Source organism: Benincasa hispida, unplaced genomic scaffold (genome assembly GCF_009727055.1).
Source record: "Benincasa hispida cultivar B227 unplaced genomic scaffold, ASM972705v1 Contig425, whole genome shotgun sequence".
Taxonomy (NCBI): domain Eukaryota; kingdom Viridiplantae; phylum Streptophyta; class Magnoliopsida; order Cucurbitales; family Cucurbitaceae; genus Benincasa; species Benincasa hispida.
Genome location: NW_024064845.1, coordinates 16,649 through 30,297, shown reverse-complemented (window position 1 = coordinate 30,297; position 13,649 = coordinate 16,649). Strand labels below are relative to the sequence as shown.

General features: G+C 34.0%; 1 protein-coding gene across 1 annotated transcript; it reads left to right on the top strand.

The window, feature by feature from the left end:
• The first annotated feature begins 12,478 nt into the window (after nucleotides 1–12,478).
• LOC120069488 (zinc finger protein 7-like) lies at nucleotides 12,479–13,436 on the top strand. The gene has a single exon (XM_039021263.1). The coding sequence runs from the start codon at nucleotides 12,596–12,598 to the stop codon at nucleotides 13,091–13,093; it is 498 nt and encodes a 165-aa protein (XP_038877191.1). The 5' UTR covers nucleotides 12,479–12,595; the 3' UTR covers nucleotides 13,094–13,436.
• Nucleotides 13,437–13,649: the final 213 nt, after the last annotated feature.

Sequence of the window (13,649 nt, the reverse complement as noted above, 5' to 3'; positions counted from 1 at the left end):
TCATCAAATGTATTGTTTATCTTGAAACCCTCTTTTGAAAATAGTTTTTCATGCATGTTTTTAAACTCAAATTAAGTATAATTAGAGTGCTTATTCATTTTGATTTCTTCCGTTGCATGTTTATTTACTCTATCACATAGGATAATATGTCTCCTCATAATTAATACCAATTCTTTACGAGAATTATTGTGGAACTTGTCTCACTTTATATATTATGATACCGTTCTATTTGTTTTTCTGACAAATACTCACTTGTATCCCACGTATTTGATATTCTCTAATGTCTGAACTACTAATTCTCACGATTTGGAAAAATGAATTTATTTCTATTGGATTGTTTCTTTCCACATAAGTCAATCATTTCTATGTCGCGACATTTTTCAATATATCTGAGTATATAATACTCATTTTCATAAATAATATCGTGAGCAACATTATATGAAAAAATGTTGTCAATTATTGGAGTATGGTTCCATCTTTTTCTTGTCGTGACATATAATTTATCGAGATCTCTTTATTATCTTCTTTTATTTCAAGTTTCTCATGAGTACTCATATTTAGGATTTTTTCTAGAATATCCATATTTTTAATTGGGTGATTTTGATTAAATACTTCTTTTTCAAGGTTCTTTATCTTTGGAACCCATTTATCTATCACGCTTTAGGCGCATTGCAGACTCATTAGTATTGACAACTTGTTGCATTGGGATATAACTCGGTCACTTTCTTGTAACTGTAAATGTTCTATAAATGCATCTAGCATTGATTTGTAATATTTTACAAATGAATTATCCTTTAAACTTTTTGTTCAAAGCAATCTATATGATTATCAAAATGAGACAATATTTATGTATTTTATTCAATTTATTTTTCCAACTTTTCCTTAATTTCTTCCCAAATGTTTGAAATTTTGTCTCATTGTTCACACGAGATTTCAATAGAAATTTATTTCGTGGAACTTGAACTTTGTATTTGTATTAATTTTGTGGAAAGTGAGTACAATCTCTAATACATAATATTTTGATGTTTTCAAAATAAACTATAGTATTTAAATTGGTTGATCTTCTAGAATGATCGGCCCTTGGACTTGTTGATCTTCTTGGATGATTGGCCTTTGGGCTTGTTGATCTTCTTATATGATCGGCCTTTGGGCTTAATAATCTTCTTGGACGATCGGCCTTTGGACTTGTTGATTTTTTTAGATGATTGTTTTTTGGGCTTGTTGATCTTCTTGGATGATCGGCCTTTGGGCTTGATGATCTTCTTGGAGGATTAGTGTTCGCACGAGGCTTCAGGAGAAAATTGTTTCGTGGAGTTAAACTAGAGTTGGTGTTGATTTGATGAAATGTGGTTTGATCTCTAGTACTTGATTCTCTCTCGGTTGAATGCGTACGCTTGATGTATAGAAGTAGAGCATGTGAATGTTCTTGAGCTTGGAGTCTTAGAAGAATGCTTGTATCTTCAAAGGACTTCAGTCTTCAAGCATGGTCAGAATTTTTTGGGATAATTTAGGGACGCGTTTTGTTTTGTTTTATTTTTAAGGACGAATGGGGTTATACATTAAATCATGCGTTAGAAATGGCTGATGCGTTTGCTCCCATGCGTCTGAGGTCATGCGTCGGAATGATGATGTGTTAATCTTAGCATGCAATAATCGCGCATTCCTATCACAAGTTTTCTTACGCTTGCGCCAAGTATAACACAAACGCAAGTTTCTCGGGTAATCCGAGGTCGAACACGGGGACTTGTCATTCAATAGTATTTGTGAAGTGATGCGTTTGAGGCGATGAATAAGAATAAAAATAAAGTGAAGAAGGTTTAAAATGATTTACACACTACTCTACTTCTAGCTAAGCAGATTGAGCAATAGAAGACTTGCAATAAGAATAGGTAGAGACACAACAACCAATAACACTTAGTAATGTTTGCTATCTTAAATCGCTCAAGTAATCCTAGTTCGTTGCACTAACGCATCACACCTCTAAGTGGCCAGTCGTATGACTATATCTCCATAGTGCATGGTTGTGTCGAGCATAAGATTGTGCCTATCTCTAGGAACAATACAATCCTTGCATAGTGCGTTCCATCCCTTACCTTCTCAGGCCGTTAGATGCGGCTAATTAACTTATAGACACTGCAACATCCCATAGACAGACATTGCCACAGCCTTTCACCAAACAAAGAGGATTAACTCACTATACTTTGCACAACGCACACCTCTCTATGGGTTGCTATATTCATCCTATCTCTAGGCTACACGATTAAGCATATGATTGACTTTGATAAATAAATGTTGAAGATAAACTATGATAGAGATGATGATGATGAAGAAAACGGGAATGAAGGAAGTAAGATTTGCATTGATCACAAAATATCTTAATATCTCAAGCTAAAATGTAATACAATACAGAGATTAGAAGGGAGATGAAGGACTTTGCGTCAAGGCTGCCGGTGGTGCCATGGTTGAATGGTGGAGATGTCTCTCTCGAGCTCTATCTCCGGCGAATGCTCCAATCGTCACTCGGTCTGGGCTGTGGAGATGAAGAATTCTCACTGGAAATCTCTTTCAAGCTTTCATCTGTGATCACAAACTTCTGCCTTAAGGCAGAAGCTCGAATGTTTCAAAATGAAGGTCTCAAGGGCTATTTATAGAACTTAGATGCCGACAGCTGTAATGATGGAGGTATGGCTCACTGCTACTTTTGTCGCTGTATGGGCATTGTCACATTGCCTTATCTTGTTGATACTCCCAAGGTATGCGTCCGAGCTGAATTTGGCTGAAGTTATCAACACGTTCTACCCATCTTGCGATCTTCTATTATGGTTGTCACTCCGTGGCCGCAACATCTATTTGCTCACCGTGTTCTCCATGTGTTGGACACATGCGTTTACCGCAACTTCCATGCGTTGGACGCATGGGGTTACTGTCTATGTTCGTCTTTTATGGTCACCTTGCTTCAGCGCATGCGTTTGTCTGTGATTGCTTATTATAAACGCATGCATTTGATTCCTGCAATAGCTACAAAAATAGACACTTTGGCATGGAATAATGCATAATATTGGGTTAGTGAGGTTTTAGGTGCTTATAGACGCAAAACTCAATTTTTTAAATTATAAGTATTATCACTGCGTTTTCTACCTGTTAGCCGTCATAATTCTAAATAAAAGGCTTATAATAACTGGTATTTTTGCCAGTTATCACCCCCCAAACTTAGAATCATGCTTGTCCTCAAGTATGCGTTACACTCAAGAAATTCTTAACTCACCTTTCGACGTTCCTTTATGATGACCATTTTCTCAAAATACAATTTAGTCGTGCCTCTAACTATAGACATAGTGCTCTCCTCTACCTTGATTGCTTCTTCAAAGAGATCTTTTCTAAGTTGAAATTTGGCAAGCCCTTGCTCAAAAACTTTTTATTCATTCTCCGCAACTTTGCGTTCAGCTCATGAGAATGCGTTCGTTTAAAACAATTCAAGCTTATGCGTTTACTTATTCGAATGCGGTGTTGAACCTGGTTAAGCTCTTCGTTTTGGCTTACCCCCATGTGTGTCATGCGGCCATCCAACTCGGTTGCGTTCCATGTTCAACTCAACTCATGTCTTACTTTTGGCTTGCGCCAGACAAGGAGTTGCGCTGATGCATCGATCCTGACGATTTACCTTCGTTTTGACTTGCCCCCACGGGTGTCATGCGGATATCCAACTACGAGTAAATGCCTTTCACAACTTAACTCTTATCAACATGGATTTTCCCATTGCATTGACAGTGGAGTTGTTATTTTCAAAAGTTTTTTTTTTTAAAGAAGTGGCCGCAATGTTATGAACGCAATTCTCTGAGACCGCTGCCCCCCCCCCCCCAAAACTTAGAGGGTGGCAGCATTCTCACTGCAAGCTAAAAGCAAACTCAACACGAATGTGATAAAAAAAATGCTTGAGCAAAGGTTTTCACATAATAAAACATTAGACTTTCACAATTTGAAGAGGCTATTAAAAGTAAGGGGTGCCTTGCGATACTAATTAGAGGACGCGGTGAATTATTTGTATCATTATAGACGCATCGCGAAAAACCGCAGTCGGACAAGGAGGATTCCAAAAGAATAATGCATAAAAATAACAAGAACAAAACCTTAAGTAGAAAGAACGCATGCGACAAGGCGTTGGAGTTCATGCGATTGAAGCCATACGTTGAAAGATGTAGAGGATTCTTCCGTTGTAACTACACACCCAGGAGAGTTATATCGCACCTACAAGGAGCAGATGCACCACAACCAAGGGAGCAGCCACATATCCAAAATAACAATAAAAAAAAATAATAAACTAAACTAAGAAAGCAATGTAAAAGATAGAGTAGAAGACGTCCCTGGAGAAATTGGAGTGTTGTCACTGCAAGGAGTTTCCCATGCAGGAAATGGTTCTCAATTGCTTGGGTCAAGGGGCTCGCCCTGTACCATTGGAGCTTCCAGCAATTGTTGGACGCATGATGGTTTTCATGCATCTAGACTGCTTCTAGCTCATGCGACAGATAGCCTTTCTATCTCTAGGTCAATATTTGACTTTTGACGCATCGCCTATATAAAATATGTTTGCAGCTTGGTCGCACAATCTACAGTATGCCTAAGATTGAAAGGGTGCCTGCGAAAACACAAAAACTTCACAAAACATTAGCTGCCAAACCCCGGCAACGGCGCCAAAAACTAGTTGGGATAATTTAGGAATGCGTTTTGTTTTGTTTATTTTTAAGGACGAATGGGGTTGTACATTAAATCATGCGTTAGAAATGGCTGATGCGTTTGCTCACATGCGTCTGAGGTCATGCGTCGGAAGGATGATGCGTTAATCTTAGCATGCAATAATCGCGCATTTCTATCACAAGTTTTCTTACGCTTGCGCCAAGTTGTATACACAAACGCAAGTTTCTCAGGTAATCCGATGTCGAACACGGGGACTTGTCACTCAATAATATTTGTGAGGTGATGCATTTGAGGCGATGAATAAGAATAAAAATAAAACGAAGAAGGTTTAAAATGATTTACACACTACTCTACTCCTAGCTAAGCAGATTTAGCAATAGAAGACTTGCAATGAGAATAGGTAGAGACACAACAACCAATAACGCTTAGTAATGTTTGCTATCTTAAATCACTCGAGTAATCCCAGCTCGTTGCACTAACGTATCACACCTCTAGGTGGCCAGCCGCATGACTATATCTCTATAGTGCATAGTTGCGTCAAGCATAAGATTGTGTCTATCTCTAGAAACAATACGAACCTTGCTTGTTCCATCCCTTACCTTCTCAGGCAGTTAGATGCAGCTACTTAACTTATAGACAAGCAATGCAACATCCCATAGACAGGCATTGCCACAGCCTTTCACTAAGCAAAGAGGATTAACTCACTATACATTGCACAATGCACACCTCTCGATGGGTTGCTACATGCGTCCTATCTCTAGGCTACACGATTAAGCATGCGATTGACTTTGATAAATAAACGCTGAAGATAAACTATGATAGAGATGATGATGATGAAGAAAACGGGAATAAAGGAAGTAAGATTTTCATTGATAACAAAATATCTTAATATCTCAAGCTAAAATGTAATACAATACAGAGATTAGAAGGGAGATGAAGGACTCTGCGTCAAGGCTGCTAGTGGTGCCATGGTTGAGTGGTGGAGATGTCTCTCTCGAGCTCTATCTCCGGCGAATGCTCCGATCGTCACTCAGTCCGGGTTGTGGAAATGAAGAATTCTCACTGGAAATCTCTTTCAAGCTCTCATCTGTGATCACAAACTTCTGCCTTGTGGCAGAAGCTCGGATGTTTCAAAATGAAGATCTCAAGGGCTATTTATAGAACTTGGACGCCGACAGCTGTAATGATGNTCGGATGTTTCAAAATGAAGATCTCAAGGGCTATTTATAGAACTTGGACGCCGACAGCTGTAATGATGGAGGTATGGCTCACTGCTGCTTTTGTCGCGGTATAGGCATTGTCACATCGCCTTATCTTATTGATACTCCCAAGGTATGCGTCTGAGCTGAATTTAGCTGAAGTTATCAACGCGTTCTACCCATCTTGCTATCTTATATTATGGTTGTCACTCCATAGACATAATCTCTATTTGCTCACCGTGTTCTCCATGCATTGGACACATGCGTTGGACGCATGGGGTTGCCGTCTGCGTTCATCTTTTGTGGTCGCCTTGCTTCAACGCATGCGTTTATCTATGATTGCTTATTACAAACGCATGCGTTTGATTCCTGCGATAGCTACAAAAATAGACACTTTGGCATGGAATAACGCATAATATTGGATCAGTGAGGTTTTAGGTATTTATCAACGCAAAACTCGATTTTTCACAAATTCTAAGTATTATCACTGCGTTTTCTACCTATTAGCCCTCATAGTTCTAAATAAAAGGCTTATAATAACTGGTATTTTTTTCCAGTTATTAGAATTCTTGTATCGTCTTCAAGCATGGTCAGAACTCTTATATCTTCAAAGGATTTCACTCTTCAGAATGCTTGTATCTTCAAAGGACTTCAGTTTTCAAGCGTGGTCAGAATGCTTGTATCTTCAAAGGACTTCGGTCTTCTAAATGCTTGTATTTTCAAAGGACTTCAATCTTTAAGCGTGGTTAGCTTCAGGAGTCGAGGAGTCTTCAGATTGTAAAGAATACCCTCCAAGCTTTTTGGAATGTCGAATTGCTGACCTCCACAAATGAAAGAGCTCCTCTATTTATAGGGCTCTCGAGTGACCTTCTTAGGCTTGGGCTTTGTTAATCCATGGGCTTGGCCTTTGAGTCCAATTAGTTGGACTTGGACTTGGTTGGTCTATGGGTCTGGCCTTTGGGCCCAATTAATCAGATTTTGAGTTGATTTGATATTTCGGTCAAATTCAACCTATTTTTGGGCTTAGTTGGACTTTGACCTAAATAATAATATCAAATTAGGTCAAATTAATCTATCTGATTTAACGGTCATGATAAAACCGCGTGGCGTCATCGAAATTTGTCTTCAACTCCAATTCGGGACATATGTCAACTCCTAATTGGGCCCAAATTTAATAATTTGGAATTTCATCATTAATTTAGTAAATGATGTGGCAACTTGTGATTTGTCCAAAATTTCTCATTCAACACTCATTAATAACAATTAAATTTATAGTAAATAATCAACCCGTCAAGGGTTCAAAGTAATTATTTGATGTAAAATTAATTTCAACATAGATTTTTATTGTTCCATCATCTTAATTGTTGTTGTGGAACAATTTAAACATTTACTGCATATCTTGATGAAATATATCTGGCTTCTAGCTATAAGCTCATTGGTCATTGATCGAGCATACACAATATTATGATTTCGTACAGATCTAGAAGTTTTGCTATTTGAACATAACATAAGCTACAAGATGTTCAACACTTATCCTTTTAATTATTAAATATTTAGGATGCAAACTCACTAGCATTATCAAAACAAAATAGTAAGTATATATGTGACCATCAACTGGATGCGCTAACAAAAATCATAAAACCATAAATCTATTCCAAAAGTAGGAAAGGTTTCATTTCAATTTTAACTAGTGAGAGTTTGATAATTAATCTCTTAAGAACATGACACCATGACTTTATTAGATGGAAGAATCTTCTAGTTCTTCAATGGATGTCAATGTATATTTTCAATAAATTTTCACTATTGACCCAAATGACTCATCATGTCAAATGAAAATATATTTGGATCAATGAACTTCAGGTTTATTATTGCATATATTTCAACTACACAAATATGTGAGAATACGATTTAGAAAGAAAAATATAACTTTTCTATATGCTAGAAGACAATAGAAATAGTATATAAATACCATATATTATTCATATTATCAATTTCCTAAATGATATCTATTACAACGTATACCTTCCAAATTTACTAAACTTCTCTTTGATTTACAAGAGAATAAAGTATATCAATTATCAATTTTACTCATCTGTCAAAATATTATTTTCTTTTCCAAACTCTTTAATCAAGTCTACAGGACTCAATATCATATTTAATTTTTCACTTCAAGCATTTGAATTTTGGAAAACATCAGTATAATATGCAAAGATGTGTTATATGCAAAACATAAATATTACTTATTCTTATTCTCTTCGGGAGATTTAAAATAAAGCCAAATATCTCATAAACAAGTGGATCAAAAACAATAATCATCTCTTCAGGAGATTCTAAGAAACTCGTAACACCCAAATAATATCATATTTAGGGGTTAAAAAGATAAGTTATAATCTCTTCAAGAAATTCAAATAAATTCGCAAAGTTTTCTCCCACACATCGATTTTTTCATTAATAAGGATTTTAATTTTTCAAAAAGACTCTTACTGTACAACAGGTACAAAATCATTGTCTTTTTTGCATCAAAACATTATATATGTGTTTGGTTTTAATAGAATAATTATTTCTCCATCTATTAACATGATTCTAACCCCAATGATTAGATATTGGAACATTCACTTCAGGGTTTAGTCGAAATCCATTATTTTTCATAGAAACATTTGCTTGTATGTTTTATTGAGCTGCAAAAGATATTAGATAAATATTCATCACAATGTTCAATTTTTTTCCTCAAACGGTTAATACAAGAGCATAACATATTTAATTGATTTAAGATACTTCAGTGTATTAAATCAAAAATAATTTTAGGGAGAGTAATTAGCTATTATGCATAACTTTCAAAATTTGCCATAAAGGAATTCAGTCAATTATATATATATAATCGCTATACATAAATTTCAAAAGCTCACAAATCTATCCATATGAGAATGATTTAAATATTCAACAATCAAATAAATTTCAATTCTAGCATAGCAAACAAAAATTGACTAATTTAGCTCCCATGTTAGTTCTCACATAGAGGTGTTCCCTTATCGTTAGCTTAAATACCTCAGTCTAGCCAAAACAATCATTAGACAGAGTTCCCTTAGTCAATTTTTATTTCTAATTCATTAATCTTTTTATTAGGAGTTAATTTCTAAGTGAATTGTTAATCTTATTAAAACAAATTCACTTTAAGAAATAATCTTAAATATCTTGAATGTTTGCAAATAAAATTAAAGATAATTTTGAATATTTATTCTCAAATTTGAAAGATTATATAATATTATTAGAAGGGAATCTTAATGAATAAAAGATAATATTATTATGAGAGAAATTTACCTTTATTTAAGAGTAACTCAAATCTTATCTAGAAGGATGCAGAATCCACTTAAGAAAACAAATATCCTAATTTATTTTTTCATATATAACAATTATATTCAAAGATATAGGAATATGAATTGATTTGGAAAGCAGCTCAATCAAATCTTTCAAAAATAAGAATTATATTTAAAAATAAGACGTATCATTTGCAGTCTATGATAAATTTTAATCTAAATGACAAAATTATACAACATTTTTAAACATACACATAAAACTATATAGCATATTTGATAATTCATATAAAATTTAACTAAAAATGTAAAGTCAATAAATATTTGATTTCCAATATCTTTCTATTTTGGATTACTCAAAATAAGGTTATTTGAGTTTCTCAAGCTTAAATTTTATTACTCGACAATTTAAGTTTTACCCATAACTCCATGAAGTACTCATCATCAACACAAAAAGATTGTGATGAAGACCCATGCACACATAGAGTGTGAATTATGGTTGTCAACAAAAGATGTAAAACCAAATTGTAAATAAGGCTAAAAACAACTCACAAATGCTTCAAGCCAACTATAAAAGATTTTAATTTGAATTCTCACATAAAATTTTTTATGATCTTTACAATTCGATTAGATCAAAGGTAAAATCTAATATTAAATTAATCAATTTTCAAACACATGAATCACATATATGATTAAAATAGAGTACTCGCCTTTTTTGAATTTTAGTTTTAAATAACCTTGAAAATATGTAGATAATTCAAGTGGGTCTTTAACATTATTTGTGTTCTTGTAAACCAACTCCAACCTCTACAAACATTTCAGCAGTAGAAACTCATGATGATAACGTGTTATAAAATAGAGATAAAAGAAGAACAATCATAAAAATACGAGAGAAAGATAGATAATGAATAAAGAAAAAAAGAGAGAATATATGTATTATGTCTGTTATGGTATATATAGAATGATCTCTACAACCTCTGTTTATAGGGTTGTGAGAATAATGGTTACAAGACCAAAGATAAAGAGGGGTTAAGAAAGTTAAAAAAGATTAATGGAGAGGTTTGTAGATGAATTTATAACCTAAAGATGTTATGGACATGTAATATTAATAATATTCAAAAATAATTTAGAATATACATAACAAATACATTTTTTTTTTTTTTTTTGGGTATTGTAGTATGGAAATAGGAGAGCAGAAAGTCAAATTTAGCCATTTAAAGGGCAATTCATGTGGCAGTGGAAACGCGTTTTGGCCGTCTAACATAGGAGAAAATAAAAATATTAAATAGAAAAGAAAATTAGAAATTAGAAATTTAAGGGGGAAAAAAATGGAAACTGTCACACAAGAAGACATATGGTAAGGTAATGTATTTCCATAATAATTAAATAATAGGAAGAGAGTTACAATCATCTTTATTCTCTTTTAAACTGCTCCCCTCTTGTGGACCCCACCCTCCATCTAAAGACATTGATGGAAGCTTACCTAGCTTCTATTTATTACATTAATTTCACAACCCTTTCCTTTTCTTTCCCTTGACCTCTTCTTCAATTCCTCTTTACTATTAATTACTTCCTCTAACATCAACATCAAATCCACAATTACATTTTTCCTTTTCGTTAGTTCAACGTCAATAATAATATCAACGACATTATTCAAACTTCTAACATCTTCGTCCAGAGTTTATGTATTTTGTTACTCGAGATATATATATGTTGATATATATTAAGTGCAAATAAAGTCTCACATTGATTAGAAGAAAAAAAATTCATGATAAGAGAATTTTATCATATCGTTTTTTTATTTAAATATGATAACTTGAGTATAACTTTAACTTATTAAAATGTTACTATTTACCAAAAAATCAAAACCTTGAATCTTCATCCTCACATATTGTTGAACTAATTCTTTTTCTTTTTTCTTGTTACATTATATGTTTAATCTATGATTATTCAAGTTTACGTCTATTTAGTTCTTGGATTTTAGAAAGTGATTAATAAGTTTCTAAACTTTTAAATTTGTGTTTGTTTTGTTCCTAAACTTTTAAATTTGTAATAAATTCGCAAATATTCAAAAAAAAAATTTGCTTGCATGTTTTAATATTTTCAATTTTGTAACTAATAATTCCTTAACATATTTGATATTATGCAAAATTCATTGAATTAATAAAGAGAAAACTAAAAGTTTTACGCTCTTATATTAGACATAAAATTCAACTTTACATCTAATACATGGATGTTTCTAAAAAAAAATAAAAATATCTCAAAGATTTATAAGACAAAATTTAAACATTAGAGCTTATTAAATATTTTTAAGGTTTAAGGACATATACATCAAATTTTGAAAGTTTGACCAAACTTGTAATTAAACAGGGAAAAAAATTAAAGAACAATATCTAACGTCAAAAAGGAGAAAAATAACGTTGTAGTACTATAAATAAAGTTTCTGGTAACTTAGGTCGATTAAAAAAAAAAAAAAAAAAAAGGTTAAAACCTTGGTTGATTTTTAGATTGGCAACTTAGCCACTCTATTAGAAAGCACATAAACTATTAGCCAATCATCCATTTGAGTCTAGGAGTTATATAATTGGAAAATAAATGTATGGCAGCTTTAATTCCAATGTGTATAAAAAGATGCATATTGGGATTAAGAATTGTAACTTGGACAACGTATCACCGAAATGAATGCAAACAAATAATTTAAGTTTTGGAATCAAAATATGTGATTCGGACAAGTCGTATATTGAAGCCCTTGCAATATTGTTTTGTCCAGTATTGATTTCGATTTGTTGAGTGTTGTTTACGTTTAAAATTTACTAGTTGGGGAAGTGTTAAGAAAAAATGAGAATGTAGATGGGAGTAGAGTATTGAAAAGGAGGGGGATATGATATGAGATTGGTATGGGCCATAATTGCGAGTATTATAATCACATGTAAAAGATGAAGGAGAGAAGCATTGCTGTTTAGAAGGGGTATCTCTCGTGACCCTCACTGTGACCAGCTCAAAACCCCAAAACAATATATATCTATATCGCCCACACATTGGCCCACGTTCCTCTTCACATTTTTTTCAATCCCTCATTTATTTCTTTTTCTTCGACAGCCGGCTGGGCTGGGCTGGGCTGGGCTGGCTCACTCATCAAACCATAAATTAATTACATTTTACATTATTAAATTATATTATATGGTTTCTTCGGCAAACTGAATCCCATATAAGCCTCTTTCACAAACATCCATAAATGCCACAATGGAAAAATGCAGATGTTTTGTGTTTGTCTTTGTCTTTCTACCTCCTTCCACTTTTTGTTCTCTGTATAAAATCTCCACTTTCTAGCAGCCTTTTACCTATTGCTTTCTTTCTTCTCTACATTTTTAAAACAAACTTTTTGGGTTCTGCATGGATTTTGGAAAACAGGGGAGCTGGGACAGTTCGAGCGATGAATATGAGCCACAAGATCATCATCATTTGAAAGACGACGACACTGAAAATGACCCCACAAAACGCCCTTACGAGTGCACATTTTGCAAGCGTGGCTTCACTAACGCCCAAGCCCTTGGTGGCCATATGAACATTCATCGCAAAGACCGCGCCAAGGCCAAACATCGTAATTTTATTCATTCCTCTTCTTCTTCCCATTCCCATTCCAACGACCAATTCTTCCCTCCTATTCCAACTCAACCAACTCCCTCTTATTACCCCCCACCACCGTCTTACCGGATGTACTTCGACACCGCCGCCGCCAACTTCCCTATTCACCCTCAGATCAGATCCCCAACCGTCGTCAATCAACAACTTCTCGGAGCCAATCTCAGCCTTCAAATTGATCAAAACAGAGGTGTCTGGAAAAATGAAGAACTCGATTTGGAGCTTCGACTTGGCCATGAATATCGCTGATCCATTACGAATTTGTGATGATGAAGAACAGAGCATCCATTTGAATCGGGTTTTTTCCTTCTTTTTTTTTTTTCCTTTTTTTTTTTTCCTTTTTCAAGTTTTTGTGTACAGCGATTGAATAAATAAGAGGGGGTTCGACAAAATCAAGTTATATTAGCTCAGTTCTGTTTAATTTTGTTCATCTTTCTCAGAGCTGGAGCTATGAAAACATAATATTTAGTATTATTGTCATTGCTAAACAGAGACCCTTCATTTTTCATTTCTAGAAATATTAATTCTCCCTTCTTGAAGTGTCTCTCAATTTTGAATTGCTAGTAGTGTGTTTTGTTAGCACATAATGGGGTTTTTTTTCAGGCAGTTATGAACAATTGCAATGCAATAATAATGCTGTTCTTGTAACAATTTTATATGATTACATCCCAGTTTCTTTGGAGTCTAGGTTCAAGATGAAGGTCCATGCATTAAATAATTAGTGTGCATATTTATTTAGTGTGAATAAATATATCATTTTTTTTCAAAGGATAAAGATAGTTGTTATAATACTTAGTAGTTTAAA